This window comes from Sus scrofa, chromosome 5, assembly GCF_054392235.1.
Source record: "Sus scrofa isolate SSC_HxYL_T2T_F1_AM1 chromosome 5, Sscrofa_HxYL_maternal_Yorkshire_Landrace_v2.0, whole genome shotgun sequence".
Lineage (NCBI taxonomy): Eukaryota > Metazoa > Chordata > Mammalia > Artiodactyla > Suidae > Sus > Sus scrofa.
In genome coordinates, this window is record NC_139387.1 from 25,273,395 (window position 1) to 25,293,353 (window position 19,959).

General features: G+C 44.9%; 1 protein-coding gene across 14 annotated transcripts; it reads left to right on the forward strand.

Annotated features, from left to right (window-relative positions):
* The first annotated feature begins 539 nt into the window (after positions 1-539).
* Positions 540-19,886, forward strand: RAB5B (RAB5B, member RAS oncogene family). Of its 14 annotated transcripts, none has more exons than XM_084956087.1 (8): positions 540-805; positions 1,819-1,879; positions 12,751-12,870; positions 14,459-14,720; positions 15,738-15,889; positions 16,159-16,281; positions 16,862-16,955; positions 17,289-19,886. In XM_084956087.1, exons 4-8 carry the CDS (start codon positions 14,558-14,560, stop codon positions 17,402-17,404), a joined length of 648 nt encoding a protein of 215 aa, XP_084812213.1. In that variant the 5' UTR covers positions 540-805; positions 1,819-1,879; positions 12,751-12,870; positions 14,459-14,557; the 3' UTR covers positions 17,405-19,886. The 14 variants fall into 14 exon arrangements, 12 of the variants coding, with proteins under 12 accessions (XP_084812213.1, XP_084812212.1, XP_084812207.1 ...); XM_084956086.1 differs by having other exon boundaries at positions 540-605; XM_084956084.1 differs by lacking the exon at positions 12,751-12,870 and adding an exon at positions 1,565-1,692 and having other exon boundaries at positions 782-1,272.
* The last annotated feature ends 73 nt before the right edge of the window (positions 19,887-19,959 follow it).

Consider the following 19,959-nt stretch of genomic DNA (forward strand, 5'->3'; position numbering starts at 1 on the left):
TTCCCTTTACGCCCGCGAATTTGTCATAGAGGGCGGGGCGCTGAAGGCAGGCCTGCCGAATACGGGGGAGGGGCGGAGGTCAGTAGCGGCCTTCCAAAGCCTTTCGACCCCGCCTTGCCTGCCATTCAAGTCTCGAATTTTCGAAGTACTGGTTAAAATTTCACTTTGACCCGCCTCCGTCGCTCACCTGATTAGATGTTTATGAGTCAAAAGGCGGGGTCATGAGGATGTCGAGAGTTTATTGGTTGAGGTACACGCCTGTTAGTGGTGTACCGCCCCCTATCTCGGGGAGCTCACTCTTTAGTGGCTCCTCACCTCGTCCATCTCCAAGGTTTCCCTCTCTGTATTGGTGCAGAGACCCGTCTGTCCAGTCCTTTTCTCGTACTCATTGGTGATAGCGCCGAAAGAGATCCGCCTTTCTCCAGAGGATTGGCGGATTAGGGCGCACAGAGCCCACCCTCTGTGGTAGGCGGGTAGTCGTGCAATTGGCTGGGGCCCCCGCCCCAGGGCGAGGAGGAGGAGGAGGGGCAGGAGGGTTTGGTTGAGCTGCAGCTGTTTGTCTGTTCGACACAGGCTTGGGCCCGACGGGGGAGACGGAGCCCCAGGTACCTGGCTGATGGAGCCCGCAAGGGCAGGGGCGGAGGCGCCCCGGAGAGGAGAGCGGCCTGGCCTGAGGGCAGAGGCGGGTCTAGGCCTCCGCGAGGGGTTGGAGTGGCCCACTGGAGAGGGGAGAAGGGGGCCGGGCCCCAGCAGGCCTAATGGGGGCGCTGAGGAGGGGGCCGGGCGGGCTGGGAGCCCGAAGTTGGTGAGTCGGGAAGGCGGCTGGGTGGTGTTGGCTGCCGGGCTGGGCGCCGGCGCGGGAGGCCCGTGGCTCGCGTGCGGGCAGGGGCAGGCCTCTTTGAGCCTCGCCGAAGAGGGAGGAGCTGGGGAGATGGGATGGGGCGGCGGGTGAGGTAAGCCCATGCCGGGAGGTGAGGAGGGGTCAAGCCCGACGCCCGGGCCCCGAGGGGAACCGGGGCTGAGGCTCTCTCGAGAGGTCTCAGTGGAAGGGCCAGAGAAAGGTTCTTAGCTGTGTAAGAGGCATTCTTTTCGGGCAAAGTGACTATTATAAAAATAACTAGGGTGCTCCAGAGTTGAGCCGACAGGGATTTGGGTTCAGTGAGGGAGAACCGAGACAAGCCAAGAGAGCTTTCTTAATCTAGAAGACTCGGAACTGGAGCAAGGGAAGCAGGGTCTCGCATCAGTTATGGGAGCTGCTGGGAATGCTAAAGGGTGAGCTAGAGGCTCAGGGTCTTGCGAGAACTCATGCTTTTGTTCCCATTACGTGTGGAGATGTGGTAACTTGAAGTTTTTTGGTACTCCTGGGGTAGCCAATGAAGACAAAAGTAATTTTTTTTTTCTCTAACTGTTGGCCGTTCACACACTTTAGACTGCAGTCTCTGTTTCTTCTTACCTCCTGTTTCATGTCCTGTGAAAAAGCTAAGAAGTCGGCTTTGGGGGTGTTCATTCGTTTCTTTCCTACTTAATAATGTGGTCTTTATTGGATACCTTGTCTCTGACCCAGCAATGGAGAATCAGTGATTTATTTTCTGCACTGGAAATGGACTTAGGGATCCCGCAGCCATCCAGAGACCTTCTGACCATAGTTGGGGAAACTTTCGTGGCACTTGGACTTGGGTATTTCCCAGGCAGGTAATGGTTAGGTGGAACCAAGCCTGGAAATATGAGGTGATATCACTGAGGAAGGGATTTGGGGAAGAGTGAGAAATTCCATTCCAGAAGGTTGGCATCACCCCTGTTCTTTGTCTCCTTCTTCAGGAGCCCCGGTCTCTGAGCTATTAGAAAGTTGGGTCAGATGGAGAGGCACTTGGGGAAGGAGGTGAGTAGAGAAAAGGAAAATGGATTTAATAAGACGTGAGAGTCCCCTCCTCCCATATATTTTGAATGCTCTACTGACCTCATTAGTCCCCTCCATAGATTGGAGCTTATTGGATTTTCCCTTATTATACTTCCCTCTTTTTCCCTTTTATACCAGCATATTTTGTAACGACATTTCTTCTTAATTAGAAAAGTAATATGTACATATTTTTAAATATTCAAGTTTTACAGAAGTATAAAAAGTATAAATCCTCCCACATATACCTCCCTCCTTTCATCCAGAAAGGTCAGAGATAAGAGATAGCAGATCAGACTAATCTTACTTCCCTTTGGGGGATATGCCACCCAAGGCAATTCTGTTTTCATGTTCCCACCAAACTCTGGTTTCTCATTCTTACAGTTTCCCTTCTGAGATGATACTCTGTTATTTATTGTGCTCCTTTCGCAGTTCATTTTGTCTTGCTTTTATCAAATTCAGACAAGCAGAGAGTTGTGCTCTGGGTTATCCCTCACATCCTTACACACACACACACACACACACACACACACACACACACACACACACACACACACACACACACACACTCACACACACTTTGTGTAGTGGGTATTCTAGGAAATGCCCAAATAGATGGCCAAAACTTCTTTTTCTTTTATGGGCAGGAAAGATCAGTGAATCATTTCGTTTGAGTGAATTATTGGCATCTCTGCCGAAGTGAGGAATTTGAGACTTCTATCTTCTGGTTCATGGTCTCTGCGTGTTCAGAGTATGTGACTGTCCATTCATTATCCCAAAAGAAGAGGCTAGTTCTCCTAAGGGGCCCCTGTATCTGTCTTTCTATAGTGATAGAAGAAGCTTCCAAATTTCTCTGAATTTGAAATCAGTTTTCCTTTAAATCTCAGTACAGTTGGGACATTTACTATACCACCTTCTTAGTTGAATTTGCCCTTACTGGCTTTAGAAGCTCTGTAATGTGCCCAGCCTTTGTACGGTGCCCTCAGAAACCTGGATTATTGCCCCCCACCCCACCCCTGGAGCTTTTATTTTCTCTCCTGCAAAGCCAGTCCTAGAGAAAATTGTGTAGATGTGTATGTGTGTATTTGTATTCTAAATCCTCACTAGGCTTTGCCATTTCCTGCATCCTGATGATATCTTGTCACTTTCTTCTATACATCCTTTCTTGTCTTTTCCACTTTTTCCTTAATCAAAGTTTTCCTTCAAAAAATGATCTGGAGGAGTTCCCATTGTGGCTCAGTGGGTTAAGAGCCCGACTGGTATCCATAAGGATGTGCTGGCCTTGCTCAGTAGGTTAAGGGTCCAGTGTTGCCACAAACTGTGGTGTAGGTGGCAAATACAGCTTGAATCCAGCATGTCTGTGGTGTAGGCCAGCAGCTGCAGGTCCAATTCGACTCCCTAGCCTGGGAACTTCCTTAGGCCACAGGTTCAGCCCTAAAAAGCAAAAAAAAAGAAAGAAAGAAAGAAAAAAGGAAATCTGGACTTGCTCCATATTCAGGTATAAATAACAATCACTTAAAGTATTAACTCTTCCAAGAGTATTTGCTTCTTAAGAGGAAGCTAAGGAGTGGAATTATCAATATAGAATTTCAATTGTATATCTGAAGTTAAAAAATATATTTGAAATATATTTGGAGAAGAGGACTTTCCCATTGCCATTGAAGTCTTACCTCATCTCTTCAACTATTAATTAACTTTGCCCAGAAGCAAGGATTGCTCTCCTATAGTTTGCTTGTTTGTGTGCATTGATATGAATTTGACTTATGAGGGGACTTAGGGTAGGAGAATCCAGTGTATACAACCTGCTCCCTTATCCTAAGGCATTTCAGATTGGAAAAGAACCAAAGTATAAGAGAATGAATTTAAAATAAGGAAATGCTACAGCCTTCTAGGAGGAAGGATACCTTAAAACCCTGCACAAATACACTCCCACTTCCCAAGAATGTTTTAGGAAAGATTTAGTCATTTACTGATAGTAACTGAACGGAGGAAGGAGCCACCAAGGTGAGCAGTGTGTGCAGATTTTGGGGCCAGGTTGTAGTTTCTATTGAGGGGCAGTAGGTACCTTTTCAGAGTGTCCTCTAGCTCTGTGATGGTATGATTTAAAAAAACAAAACAAAACAAAAACAAAAACTTGGATTTCTCAAATCCGAGAGTTAATAGAGATATTGACCCAAAGCTTTTTTGAACACCTAACATCAGAGAACTTTGTTTTTAGCCACAGTTGCTTCAGTGTTAGAGTGGAAGGACTGCATACTTGGTGTGATTAGGCCATCTGAGGCATAGTAACGGGTGACAGGAAAAGCAGTTAGCCCATGTGAGTTGCAACAGTACCTTGTGGGCTGGGTCCCAAGAGGGCCCTCCATCCAAGGAAGATCACAAAGAGGCAAGAGATTCTCTGAGGCCGATTAAAAGCTTTCCTAAATGGAATTAAGAATGTATCCAGATGGCACAGAAGGAGAGGAGTAGATGGAAGAAGGAAGCAGGATTGTTTTGGCCTAAATTAATTTATGGAGTATTTAATGAACACCTACTAGGGACCAGGCATTGTGCTCTGCTCTGGAGATTCAAGATGACATAAAAATTAGTCACACTTGGTGAGGAGTTCATAGTTTAGCAAAGCGGACAGACACAGTTAACTCATGTAGTATAATAATGTAATAAATGCTGTGATAGAAATACAGCCTTAATACTATAGGATTCCAGGAAGCAGTGATGAATTCTGCTGGGGCTGGAGAGTAATTATGCACTTCACAGAGAAGGTGACATTTGAGCTTGGCCTTAAAAGATACATTAGGAGTTTGCTAGGCAGATAGAGTGGGGAAAGGCATTCTGACCTTTCCTAGGTCAATAATAGGGAGTTTGCAGTACCATGCTGATAAGAGCTAAGAATGTTTTTGCCTCTTGGGGAAATATAAGGGAGAGGGTGGGGGAAGTGGAAGGATCTCATTTAAGCCATTGACTCAGTGGTTAACTCTGGATCAACACCATAAGCCAAGTAGTGGAACTCAGTTTAAGATTTTGGTAATTGGGGTATAGACACAGTTGGAGAGTTATTTACTGGCTTCTGCTCTATTTTCTCTACCCAGTAAAACTCACATTAATCTCAAGGCCCACTGAATCGTGCAGAAATTACCACTACTTTCCTTAGCACCTTCCACAGAATTGTTTCTATTTCAGCTGTCCTGGCAGGGGTTGGTTAAGACCTTCTGGAGAGGCATAGTAATGAGTGAGTCTTCCTGTCAGAAGGATATGGGACTGGATTCCAGTTCCTAGGGAAGGCTTGGGTCATTCTAACTTATTTTTTTAGGCCCATAGGAAGTACTTAGCCAAATTGAATAGAGGCAGAAACTCTATGGGATGTAAGCTCTTACTCCTCTGGTCTCTTCTTTGGATTTCAGTTCAGAGTTCAGCATCCCCTGCTTCCTTAAGAGGTTTAGTAGTATAATAGAAGCAAGAGTACCTGACTGGGAGTACTTGCTAGAAGACTTGCTACTAAGCAGTTGTGTGATAGCCGGTTGAATGGTAACACCTGGCAGGTTGATTGATTTCTCTTTTTTTTGCCTCAGTCTTCTCACCTTAAAATACAGAGACTGGACTAGGTGACCCATAGACTACCCCTTATTTGGCAAACTGAACCTACAAGGCTGGCATTTGGAAAGGGGCTTGTCTTCAGTGGCTCTATACCTGGAACTCAGCCTCTATTGATAGATGACAGACTTCTCTGTAGTTGGCAGGCTAAGAAACCTTTTCTTTTTTCTTTTTTGGTCTTTTGTCCTTTTAGGGCTGCACCCACAGCATATGGAGGTTCCCAGGCTAGGGGTCTAATTGGAGCTATAGCCGCTGGCCTACACTACAGCCACAGCAATGCCAGATCTGAGCCACGTCTTCGACCTACATCACAGCTCACAGTGGTGCCAGATCCTTAAACCACCGAGCCAGGTCAGGGATCAAACGCTCAACCTCATGGTTCCTAGTCGGAGTCGTTTCTGCTGCGCCACCACAGGAACTCCGTAAGAAACCTTTTCTATTTATGTTTTTCTTTGCTACTAGGAGAGCTCCCCACACTAAATAACTTGACCCCCCTCATCCTCTACTTTCCCCTTCCCCAGTGAACTGATGCCATGGTCAAGCCTTAATCCTCCCTAGTTGTTTTTTTGCTTTTTATGGCCACACCTGCAGCATATCAAAGTTCCCAGGCCAAGGGTCAAATCAGAGTTGTTGCTGCTGGCCTATGCCACAGCAACGCAGAATCTGAGCCGCATCTATGACCTTCACCATAGCTCATGACAATGCCAGATCGCCAACCTACTGAAAGAGGCCAGGGGTCAAACCTGCATCTTCATGGATATTAGTTGGATTCGTTTCCACTGCACCACAACAGAAACTCCAGTCTTCCCTAGTTAATGGTCATTTGATAAGCCATTCTTGTGGAGCTGAACTTCTAAGGGAAGTTAAGTCTGATTTCTTCTCTTCTGGACTGAAAAGGTTGAAGGGAAGAAAAACTTCCTCCTTCCTTTTTTTTGCATCAGGTTTGAAGGTAATAATCACACCATCTGAGTGGTTGGCTGTGGTTTATTTTTTGCCTTTGGATGGATCAACTATTAGCAAAAATAATATCGCTGAAATAGGAGAAAATCAATTCCTATTTCTGTACCCCAAATCTTTTGAGAGTCTAGCTTTGCATAAGAAACATGGTATCCTTATTAATATGTTGGGATTAAAAGTCAAAGCACAGTCGGAGTTCTTGTCATGGCTCAGTGGTTAATGAACCCGACTAGTAACCATGAGGTTGCGGGTTCGATCTCTGGCCTCACTCAATGGGTTAAGGATCCGGCATTACCATGAGCTGTGGTGTAGATCGCAGACTCGGCTTGGATCTGGCGTTGCTGTGGCTCTGGCATAGGTCAGCGGCTGTAGCTCTGATTAGACCCGTAGCCTGGGAACCTCCATATGCCATGGCTTCGGCCCTAAAAAGACAAAAGACCAAAAAAAAAAAAAAAAATCAAAGCACAAAGATGGGCAGCCCATCAATTACTGTGAACTGAGAAGTTAAGACATATTCATGAGATGAAACATTAGGGTGGGAGATAGTCTTTTCTAACCCAGTAGTTACTAATCTCTGACAGTTCAAGCAAGTTTGCTGGTTGCTGATGGGCTCTGTTTTGATTTACCATCTGTGAGGATTAGTGACCATGGGCTTTGCAATTTGAACAATTGTGATGTTTCCTATCTTCACACTTCTCCAACTCCCTACTGTTTTCCCAGGCCTGGAGTGATGTGTGCTCATGAGAATTCAGTCCATTCTAACTCCCATGTTTTCATATTGAAGAGTAGTAACATTGAGGCTTAGTGTTCTGCCCCTAGGATCACATGCTTTGAAATAGATAAAAATGTGAGGGAGTAAGTCCAAGAATCTAATAACTTTCCCTGTTGCTTTTTAAGAGTATAGTAATGTATGTCACCTAAAGGAAACTTGATCAGCTTATCATCTGTAGGTTTTTTCCTATTATGTCATCTGTTTTCTGTTTTAAAGTGTAGCTATGATGGCCTAGCTTCTTTTGCTATGAACCGGTAGGTGTGAAGACCTACATAAATGTGTTTTTAAAAATAACTCATCCTCACAGATGCTGAGAAGCCTTAAGACAAACAAATTTCTTAAATGTACCCAAAACTTTGGAAATGAATTCAAATTCTGTCTTTTGCTACTTTCACCTATTATCCTCTCTACACCACCTCTAGATCCTCATAGATAAGGAAGCCGAGGGAGTGAGCGGCATAAGACCGCAGTGGGGTAATTGGCAAAACAGAGAGTAAAACTCAGGCTTGCCTGATTCCACGGCTTTTAACACTGCACGAGACTGCCTCAGTTGACTTTGGCTTTACATTTTCATAATTATACTCCATAACTTTACTATCAGGGTTAGAGAACCTAGAGAGTTATATTCAGCTCTCATCTTAATTTCACCTGGAAGTGCTTTTATAGGCTGGACAGAAAGTAGATTTCCTAATAACCCATCTTTCAGTGTCAGATCTCTCCCACGTATTGTTTTTTAAACTTTTGATCATGGCTTTTTCTTTTGTCTGTACCCACAGCATGTGGATGTTCTTGGGCCAGATATCGAACCCATGACCTAGCCGTGACAATGGATTATGGCTCATTTAAAAAAAAAATTTTTTTTTCTTTTTAGGGCCACACTTGCAGCATATGGAATTTCCCAGGCTAGGGGTCAAATCAGAGCTACAGCTGCTGGCCTGAGCCACAGCCACACCAATGCAGGATCGGAGCCACATCTGCGACCTACCACCACAGCTCACAGCAACGCCAGATCCTTAACCTATTGATCGAGGCCAGGGATCAAACCTGCTTCTTCATGGATACTAGTCAGGTTCATGACCACTGAACCACAATGGGAACTCCTAAAAAAAATTTTTTTATATCATAATTCAGTGTGTGTACATACACCCGCAAATAAAACAGTAAATCATTTTCTTATGATTCTTACATTCATTTGCAATCTGTTTGATTTTTTTTTTTTCTTTTTTGGCCATGCCTGTAGCATGCAGGACATGTGGAAATTCCCAGGTCAGAAATCAAAACTGTGCCACAGTTGTAACCAGAGCCTCAGCAATGACAATGCTGGGTCCTTAACCTGCTGAGTCACAGGGAACTCCTGATTTTTTTTTTTCCTTTTTTTCTTCTTTTTTTAAAAAATATACTGATCGTGATCCACCAAGTGATTTCAAGGTCACTATTGGCTTACAGCCCACAGTTTGGGAAACACTGCTTTAAGTGTTCGAGGATGAAAAGAGCTAAAGAACTATGACTAGTGGTTAAGAAGCTAATTAATACTGATTCTTGCAGTACTGGTTCTAGAATTTTCTTTCTTTCTTTCTTGAAGGCTGCCCCTCAGCATATGGAGTTCCCAAACCAGTGATCAGATCTGAGCCTCAGTTGCAACATACACTGCAGCTGCAGCAGTGCCAGATCCTTAACCCACTGTGCCAGGCTGGGGATTGAACCTGCATCCCAGTGCTCCAGAGATGGCACCAATCCAGTTGCACCATAGTGGGAACTTTTGGTTCCTAGAATTTTGGACATGATGGACCAATTAATTTAAATTTGGAGGTTTTTTTAATTTTTCCACCTAAGTATGTTTATAAAGCTTACTACTTCCTATCAACACCATTATTACTGTCATTATTATTATTTTGTCTTTTTTTTAGGGTGGCACTCGTGGCATATGGAAGTTCCCAGGCTAGGGATCAGATTGGAGCAGTAGCTGATGGCCTCCGCTACAACACTAGATCCAAGCCACGTCTGCAACCTACATCACAGCTCATAGTAATGCCAGATCCTTAACCCACCGAGGGAGGCGAGGGATTGAACCTGCATCCTCATGGATGCTAGTCAAATTCATGTTCGCTGAGCCATGACGGGAACTCCAACAGTTATTTCTTTTTTTTTCTTTTTTTTTTTTTTTTTTTGTCTTTTTTTGCCATTTCTTGGGCCGCTCCCACGGCATATGGAGGTTCCCAGGCTAGGGGTCTAATCGGAACTGTAGCTGCCAGCCTACGCCAGAGCCACAGCAATGCAGGATCCGCAGGATCCGAGCCGCGTCTGCGACCTACACCACAGCTCATGGCAACGCCGGATCGTTAACCCCCTGAGCAAGGACAGGGACCGAACCCACAACCTCATGGTTCCTAGTCGGATTCGTTAACCACTGCGCCACGACGGGAACTCCCCCAACACTATTATTTCTTAAGCATTTATACAGAAGGGGTGGGGGTGTTATGTAGGAAACTTTATTTTTCTTTTTGGCTGAACCAGCAACATGAGGAAGTTCCATGGCCAGGAATTGAACTTGCACCACAGTTGCAACCTGAGCCACAGCAGTGCTGGATCCTGCTCTACCACCATTAAACTTTAAAAATACATGTATTTCCCTGTTAGAAAAAGAAAGAATTATGTAGAATGAAAAACATCTGAGGGAGTTCTCATCATGGTTCAGTGGAAGCGAATCTGACCAGTATCCCTGAGGACACAGGTTCGATCCCTGGCCTTGCTCAGTGGGTTAAGGATTGGCATTGCTATGAGCTGTGGTGTAAGTTGCCAGGTGTGGTTCAGATCTGGAGTTGCTGTGGCTGTAGTGTAGGCCAGCAGTTACAGCTCCGATTCACCCCCTACCCTGGGAACCTCTCTATGCCATGGGTACAGCCCTAAAAAGACAAAAAAAAAAAATCTGAGTTCTTCATGTACCACTTTCTTCAGTCCCACTCTTTTCATTGTTAATAGATGAGTATGTATCTTTCCATATCTTTTTCTTTGCAGAATTTTGCTTTGTTTTATAGAAATAGGATCAACTGTTTGTTTTTGTTTGTGTGTTTGCTCTTTATTTTTAGGGCTGCACCTGCAGCATATGGAAGTTCCTAGGCTAGGGGTCGAATTAGAGCTGCAGCTACTATGACCTATGCCACAGCTCATGTCAACACCAGATCCACTGAGCAAAGCCAAGGATTGAACTCAATGTCCTCATGGATACTAGTCGAGTTTGTTACCACTGAGCCACAACAGGAACTCCCAACCATGTGTTTTTTTCCTCCAACTTTAGAAATTTTTTTTCTTTTTAGGGCCACACTTGCAGCATATGGAAGTTCCCAGGCTAGGGTCAAATCCGAGCTACAGCTGCCATCCTGTGCTATAGCCACAATGTAGGATCCAAGTTGTGTCTTCGACCTACACCACAGCTAACAGCAATGCCAGGTCCTTAACACACTGAGCTAGGCCAGAGATTAAACCTGCATCCTTATGGATACCAGTCAGATTCATTTCCACTGAGCCACAATGGGAACTCTGTAAAAGGGTACTTTTAAGCTGAATAAATTAGCTTTCTGAAAAACTTGCTCTATCATTTTTTAAGAATTATTTCATCATAGACTATTGAAAACTTCATCACAAAGCAGCACGTGTATATCTGGAGTCTTAGGACTCACTGGCCTAGAGAACTGCAGAATACTCAGTAGGATCAGAGTAACTTCTTACATTCCTATTCCTTAATCTAGTCTACTTTGGGACTTTTCTGAGTTCTTATTTCTATTTCATTTCTCTGTTAACTTCCTCTTTACACTTTTTTCCCTTTTTTTTCTCTGCCTCTTTTATATCATGGCTGCTCTTTAAAAATATATTGATAACAACTAATATTAAGATATTCTTTAATAATCTTTTCTGTGAATCAGGGCCACTAAATAACTATACCTGTCTGACTTTATTAACATGCTAAACACATCTTTCACTTGATCCTCATGGCTACTCTGTGAGGTAGGTGTTTTTTTCCATTTTATCAAAGTGGAAGGTAAGTCTCAGGGAAATTTTCTTGATGTCATATTAATAATGATTAGTAGCTTAATATTCATTGATGAAGCACTTTTAAAATGTCAGATACTTAAGTCCTTTGATGTATTATCTCATTTAATCCTCACAACAACCTTATGAAGTAGGTGGCCATAGGCTATTATCCCATTTTACAGATGAGGAAACAAATGTACAGGTAGTAAGCAGAATCATAAGATAAATTCAGTGACTCGAATGCCACAGTCTTTGTTCCTCTATACTTCCTCCTGTATGGTTTTCCTTTTCTTTTTTTTTTTTTTTTTTTTGGCTTTTTGGCTTTTTGCCTTTTCTAGGGCTGCTACCATGGCATGTGGAGGTTCCCAGGCTAGGGGTCGAATCAGAGCTGTAGCCACTGACCTACACCAGAGCCACAGCAACACGGGATCCAAGCCATGTCTGCAACCTACACCACAGCTCACGGCAATGCCAGATCCTTAACCCACTGAGCGAGGCTAGGGATTGAACCCGCAACTTCGTGGTTCCTAGTTGGATTCGTTTACCACTGCACCACGATGGGAACTCTGTTTTTCTTTTCTTTTTTTTTTTTTTTAAGAGTTCACGTATTTTATTTATTTATTTATGTATGTATGTCTTTTTTTTTTTTTTTTTTTTTGCCTTTTCTAGGTCCGCTCCCGTGGCATATGGAGGTCCCCAGGCTAGGGGTCCAATCGGAGCTGGAGCTGCTGGCCTACGCCACAGGCAGAGCAACGTGGGATCCTAGCCGCGTCGGAGACCTACACCACAGCTCACAGCAACGCCGGATCTTTGACCCACTGAGCAAGGACAGGGACCGAACCCGCACCCTCATGGTTCCTAGTCGGATTCGTTCACCACCGCACCACGACGGGAACTCCTTTTTTTTTCTTTTTACTGCCGAACCCATGGCATATGGAGGTTCCCAGGCTAGGAGTCTAATTGGAGCTACAGCTGCAGGCCTATACCACAGCCATAGCAATGCCAGATCTGAGCTGTGTCTGTGACCTGCACCATAGCTCACAGCAACGCTGGATCCTTAACCCACTGATTGAGGCCAGAGATGGAACCTGCATTTCATGGATGCTAGACAGATCTGTTTCTGCTGAGCCATGACAGTAACTCCTCTTTTTTCTGTCTTTATAGCATTGCAGAGATTCTTAATCCTGATTTGATCCCAAAGCAGTTTGCTGTAGTGACAAAATAATGTTTCCCTCTGTGTTTCATAGAATATGATGTTTGTGGACTCATTGGAGTCAACTTTGGAGAAGGAAAAAATTATTTTGAACAAGCAAAGTACAACCTTAGCAATATTTACATTTGGGGGAAAGGTTTTACGTGCTTTGCTTATGCTAACACTTCTTTGAATCTCATAGTTGCTTTCCCCTCAGAGGCAGGATGATGAAAAATATTCAGGTTTGGATGGTTGGACATTCAAAGTCCCAACTTCTCTCTTTTTTTCTTTCTCTGTCTTCTCCACTACCACCAGCTTTCTTAGCCAATTGGAAGGTAGAGAAGGTGGTTCAGTTTTATTCTTTCATCAAGTATTTATTGATTGAAGATTTTTCCCCTATACTCTCTTCTGAAGATTTCTGCATGTGTTTAGAAGGTACACCTTCTTTCTCTGCCTCTAATTTGGAGGGCTACAGCTGTTATTTAGTGTGGAGGGTATTCTAATCCCTAAGCACCAGGAGGACAGCTGCAAGTTGAATGTCAAGCCTACTGACTCAGACTTGATAGATGTTCAGACTTGGGTAGGTGGCAGAAGCAAAGTGAAAGAGATAATTCTGAATGTGGTCTGTTTATCTATTTACCTTTGACAAAAAATGAAAAAAGATTTTCTGGTAATTGTACCATAGGTTAGACTTTCAGAAATAAGTTTTTAGAAATGGTTGTGGGAGTTCCTGTTTCAGCTCAGCAGTAACGAACCATGAGGACCAGGGTTCGATCCCTGGCCTTTCTCAGTGGGTTAAGGATCTGGTGTTGCTGTGAGCTGTGATGTAGGCTGGTAGCTGCAGCTCCAATTTGACTCCTAGCCTGGGAACATATGCCACGGATTCAGCTCTAAAAAGACCCCAAAAAAGAGAAAGAAATCGTTGTTTATGAAGGATGTTGAGCCAGAAGCTATCCCGCTACTCTTAAGAGAGGTGACTTTTATCCCACACCTCCAGAGTGAATTTCTCTAGAGGGGGTCGACAAGGACAGCAGCGGGATACCAAGGAGATAGTAGGGATCTAGGGTACTTTTAAGTGGATCTGTGTGTTCTTCAGGCCAACGAAAAGTTGATCAATTTGCTATTCTTTGAAGACCTAGTGGGGATTGATTGGGAGATTAAAAATTTGGAGTTCCCTGGTGGCATAGTGGTTAAGGATCTGGCATTGTCACTATTGTGGCTTCCAGGTTACTGCTGTGGCATGGGTTCAGTCTTCTGGCCTAGAAACTGCCACATGCCGTGGATGTGGCTGAAACAAAACTACTCTCATAGTTTTCAGTCTCTCCATTTCACCAAACCCTAGATGCAATTCTTATTTTATAGTTTCCTACTCTTAAAACTGAGTGTCAGCTGCCTGGGACTCTCAGTGGTGTAGCCTTTTAATGGTGGGTGGTTATAAAAGGTCCTCATAGGAGCAAGGAAATAGATTCTATCCTTTCTTTAAAAAGTGATTACAGGAGTGTCCGTCATGGCTCAGCAGAAACAAATCTGACTAGTATCCATGAGGACGCAGGTTCCATCCCTGGCCTTGCTCGGTGGGTTAAGGATCCGGTGTTGCCGTGAGCTATGGAGCTGTTGCATAGTTCTCAGATGCAGCTTGGATCCTGAGTTGCTGTGGTGGTTGTGTAGGCCAGCGGCTACAGCTCCAAATTCAACCCCTAGCCTGGGCTCTATATATGCCAAGGTTGCGGCCCTAAAAAGACAAAAAAAAAAAAAAAAGGTGATTACAGCTGGAGCTCCCACTGTGGCACACCAGGATTGGAGGCATCTTGAGAGGGCTGGGATGCAAGTTCCATCCCCAGCCTGGCACAGTGGGTTAAGGATCTGGCATTGCCACAGCTTCAGCTTAGGTTGAAACTGTGGCTTAGATCTCATCCCTGTCCCAGGAGCTCCATATGCTAAGGAGGGGTCGAAAATGGGGGTGGGAGGTGACTACAGCTGTAAATGACCCCATGTTTAATTTTATCCACTTTTTTTCTTGCAGGACTGTTGAAGCCTGGAAGTCCCCTCCCTCCCCCCTCCCCCCTTTGCCGCTTTGTGGCATCCCCCTCCCTCTACCCTTTCCCACTCTGATAATCTCGCCATGACTAGCAGAAGCACAGCCAGGCCCAATGGGCAGCCCCAGGCCAGCAAAATATGCCAGTTCAAGTTGGTCTTACTGGGTGAATCTGCAGTAGGGAAGTCTAGCCTGGTATTACGTTTTGTCAAAGGACAGTTCCACGAGTACCAGGAGAGCACCATTGGAGGTGAGTACTTCAGGGAGAGAAGAGGTTCAATGCTTAGAAGGGCTATTGCAGGGAGATGTAGGGACCTGATTGTGGAGCTGGCCCTCTTAGCTCCCTGGAATGGAAATCCTTTATGAAACAAAAATTGCTATTGTCAACAAGCACGTCTGTGTTCATCCTTTTACTTCTAGAAGAAAGGTAGAAAGGTTGGCCTTTACATACCAAGGAAACCACTAATTTTTTATCTCAGTCTGTTTTTCTCCTCCCACTCTCATCTTAATGCCAGTGAGGTTCAGTTGAGTGTCATCTTGAGCAAGGTTGTTTTGGGGCAGTTGTTCATAATCGAAAATGTACGTCAGAATCACCTAGGGAACATTTTCATCCTATGCATGCTTAGGCCTTACCCTAGATCTGCTGATTATGATTGGAGGTAGGGTGAGGTTGGTGGCAATATACACATGTATGTTTCAAAAAGCTTCATGATCCTGAGGCCCACATCTGGTAAAACAGGATCTTTTTTGAGAACTCCCATGTTACTTCTTCCCCACTTTTATTAGTCACCTTGGAAATGTGTTCTTGGGCCAGAAGAATATATGAAAAAGTAACATTCAAATAATATTGATAACGTTGGGACTTCACTTCAGACTTTAAAATCCTCTAATCAGTTCTTGATGTGACTTTTATCCGAGGCTTATTATCTCTGTCATTATTGCATACTCCTCTCCTTTGGTTAGAAGAGGGAGGACTCTTCTAGTTCTTTTTGTCCTCAGAGTTTATGACGTGCCCCATGCCTTAGCTAGGGAAACTTGTGGCAGGAGGGACTTAACCGAGAACAGTCTTAATTCTGGTTCCTGGATCTGGAGGAGAACACTAAACCTTTCTTTTATACAAGAAGAGAATGCTAAACTTTTCCTATAGCTGAATGGCCTGGGTGGTGACTGGTCCTAGACTGAGAGTGGAGATATTTTGAAGGGGGGTGGAATGTTCCCATTCATCCTCCAACTTACAACAACTTCTCCTCCATTCTCTCATTCATAGCGGCCTTCCTCACCCAGTCTGTTTGTCTAGATGACACAACAGTCAAGTTTGAGATCTGGGACACAGCTGGGCAAGAGCGATACCATAGCTTGGCCCCCATGTACTACAGAGGTGCCCAGGCTGCAATTGTGGTTTATGACATTACTAATCAGGTAAGTGGGCTGAGAAGATTGTCCTTGCTTTTATTTATAGGAATTAAATTAGGTGGGGGAGAGAAAACCGGTTCTTGAAATAGCAAATAAGAATACAAAGTATGCTTCCAAGTGCTGAGAAGACAGAGGTAATGAGTTACCAGAGACAGGTGGTTTCAGTGAGTGAAGGCTGCTTAGAAGAGGTGAGTTGTGAGATTGGGTTTTGAAGGTGATGGGCCTAGACTGGCAGTCATTCCACCCTACCCATTCTTGTCTTTGTGTTTTCCTAGGAAACCTTTGCCCGAGCGAAGACATGGGTAAAGGAACTACAGCGACAGGCCAGTCCTAGCATCGTTATTGCCCTGGCAGGGAACAAAGCGGACCTGGCCAACAAGCGCATGGTGGAGTATGAAGTAAGATGGCCATAGAGTCCCTAACACACTCCCTCTGTGCTTGGGACCTCTTTTTTTTTTCCAAACCTGTCCTCTCTAAAAACCTCATCTGAGGACATTCATCATCTCATTCCCCAGTTCTGCACCAAGTTAAATACAGCAACTCTGTGACCCTAATGACAGCCAGGAGATTTTAGAGGAGTCAGAAGAAAATTCCAGAGCAGAGGGGTAGGGGAGTACCAGTACCAGCTGTGGGAGTACCAGCTGTGGGGGTACCAGTGTGAAAAGAGGAAGGAGGGAGCAATTGAATTTGAGGTAAGGGACTACTCAAGTGTCAGACCCCCAAAGCCCCCAACCAACTGACCTTCTCCCCTGTACTTAAGATTCCTAACATCTGTTTATAGCATTAAGTGGTCTAGACCATGGGTTATCCCTTGAGGGAGTCATCACCGAAATATGGTTCTGGGGCCAGCTGGCTCAGAGGGTCAATTAAGGGGAGGGAACCTAGGATATTGCCTACCCCTGATGCTACATGGGAGTGGAAAGGCAGTACTTGTTGCTGCCCTACCGTCTGAATACCAGTACACCCCACCCTTTGCAGGAGGCCCAGGCGTATGCAGATGACAACACCTTATTGTTTATGGAGACTTCAGCCAAGACAGCTATGAACGTGAACGATCTCTTCCTGGCAATAGGTAAGGTCAGAGCAGCCTGAGGTCTTCCTATCTTTTTCCCCTGAGGTCTAGGCAGGATGGATAACCCAAGTCATAAGGATTAAATGGGAGTGTCTCCTCTTGTGAAAACTTTAGGTATGAAAATACCTTGTAACTTTACATCATGACCTCCACGTTTTGGCTGCAGCTTGAGCCCCCTCATCTTCAATATAGTTTACAATGAACCCTCCCCCCTTTAGAACATTCCTTTAGTCTCTCCCATCTCCCCTTTCCCCCACTTCTCCCCACCCTGTAATCTTTTTGGGGGATGAGTAAAATCTACCATACTTTGTTCCCTTCTGTTTTTATCTCTAGCTAAGAAGTTGCCAAAGAGTGAACCCCAGAATCTGGGGGGTGCAGCAGGCCGAAGCCGGGGTGTGGATCTCCATGAGCAGTCCCAGCAGAACAAGAGCCAGTGTTGTAGCAACTGAGGGGTGGCTAGCAGCAAACAAGTATGAAGCTAGCACGAGAGCTAAGAAATAACCTCCATCCCCACCCCTCAGCACACAGCCCCTACGGTAACAGCACACTGAGCCCTGGCTCCCAAGGGCTGCCTCCTGACAGCTCCGTCATGGCACTTTTTAACGCTTCAGCAACAACACCAGGCAGCTGTTGCCACTGGCCTCCTACCCCTACTCTGGGGCCTGGAGGTCAGATCCCCCAGGACTTACCTTCCAAAACAAACTTTCTCCACTTTGTATTATAGGTGCAAGACAGTGACCTACTTACCTTTCCTCCTTTTCTTCCCCATTTTTTCAAAAAACGTTGTCTCCTGCCCCTTTCCCTTCAGCTTTTGGTCAGTCTCTGTTCTTGATCCCCTTTTCCTCCTCTCCCCAGGGTGGAGAAGGTGGTGAACCCAGGAACTAAGAAGGAAGGAGGTTTTCAGTTCAGTCACATTAAAGGCCCTGGGGGAAAGTAAGGCTCAGAGCAGGAAGGAGTAAAGAAACATTGTCTTTTTGTTTTATTTGGTTGGAGTTTCTCATGTTTGAAAACACTGCAGTATCCATAAGTTGGCCTTGTGGAGGGTGTTTTTAGGTAGAGGTGAGAATGGAAGGCAAGCTCTTGGGCACCATGTGGGAGTCTTGTTGTTAGCTAACTGGGCAGAGGTGGAAGAGGTGGAGATGCAGTGTCGTCTGTGGCTCTGGAACTCTTCCCAGGCCTACTTTCCCCTCACCCAGCCACTTAGGTAGCGTCTCTCCCATAATGGGAGAGGTTCTGGACTCCAGAGTCCTCCAAAGAATCTTCACTGGTTGCCTGCATCTTTGGCTCTGCTGTGATCTAAATGGAGGAGGGACCAGTTTCTGACACCCATCCTCTGACTTATACATATGCATTTTTTTTTTTTTTCCTCTCTCGTCTTCAGATGGCCTCAGCCCCAGCCACTATATCCCCTGCAGTTTGCACTTTAATTGATGGTAGTTCAGTTGTGATACTTGTTTTATGGGGGTTTTGATTGATTTACCTGCCCTCTTTTTAATTAAATGGAATCCGAGGTGTGTATGAGGTTTGGGAAGGGGCTGTAGAGAACAGTACTGGTGGCAGCTACTCAAGCCCGGTCTCCACTGCTAGCTTCCTCCAACTCTGATTCTTACTTCACCTGTATTCTTGCCATCCTAACTCTTGGGTAGAGGTTTACCTTTCCTGGAGAATTAACTGAGTAACTGTAGAGCAGCTTCTCAGGATAGCATAGGTCATTGTAGGGGAGTGAAGAGGAATCCAGCAAGAGGGAGGAGTTTTTTGTCCTTTCCCAGGGTTCTCATTCAATTTGATCCACTCATTACCAGTCTTTTGTACTTCCCTGTAAATAGGTATGATCTTTATTCCTACTGTACAGTCTGTTCTGTCTCCCCCACCTCCCATCAGACCCTATTTTGTCCTTTATTAGTATCTTTAGTTTGGTCCCTTCATGCTTATCCCCAAACCCACCCCATGCAACCAGTGGTTTAATCCACATACCACTAGCATGTAGTTCTACAGAAGCCTACTTGTGGCCCCCTCATATCATAACACCTGTTCCTGTGGACAGGGAATGACTGGCACTGAAGGTCCCTCACAGTTGTCCCGTATCACCAGAGGACGTTGGTCCTTTCTTAATCTCTAGCCTCTCTTCATATCCCTCATCAGGTATTTTATGATGTCTTTGGGAAGCCATCAAGGCAAGAGACAACTCTAAACTCCTTCTTGTTCTAGCCCAGAATTTGGGAGAAATAAGATAGACGAGGCCATAGTAACCTAGGATTGGAACCTTTCTGCCCTTTTGGCGTGCAGACTGCCTTCTGTCCCAGAGCAGCTCAGAAATCCATGAAGCTGAGATTCTGAAGGACCCAGCTTAGGTTCTTCCACTTAGGCCTCAATTCCCTTCCTTTTCCAGGGGCAGCCTTAGTTCCCGTGGCCCTGAAACACACATGCATTTCCCCCTTCTTTTCCCAGCACCCACTAGCCCCCAGAAGTACCCGGTGCATCCTTACAAGTGGAAGAACTTAGGATGGCTCTTTTAAGTCTCTTAGAAATGAAGTCCTTTCTCTGTACAGCTTTCCCCATGGAGCAGGAGTGAAGATGTTTCATTGCCTTGGGGTTGGGAAACCATTTCTCCAGGCCTCTTCTCCCCTCCCCTGCCCCCCTTAGGAACAGGATTGGCCTTAGCTTCTGGGCCTATCTGCTGCCTTTTGTCCACTTCCTCTCAACTCTTCTGCTTTCCTTTGAGCTCTTTGGGGCTTGGGGAACCTTAGTTTTTTTTATTTCCCAGCTCTTAATTTTTTTCTTCTGATCAGTTGGTTTTTTTTTAAGGGGCGGGGTGGGGGGGAGGTTGGTGGTTTTTTTTCTGTTTGTTTTTTTTTTTGCTTCTAAAAAAAGCATTTGCCTTTTTTCCCTTTCTTCCTCTCCCAACATAACAATCGTGGTAACAGAATGCAACTGCTGATTTACCGATGTATTTAATGTAAGTAAAAAAGGAGAAAAAAAAAGTGTATTGGAGTGTTGCTTCTTT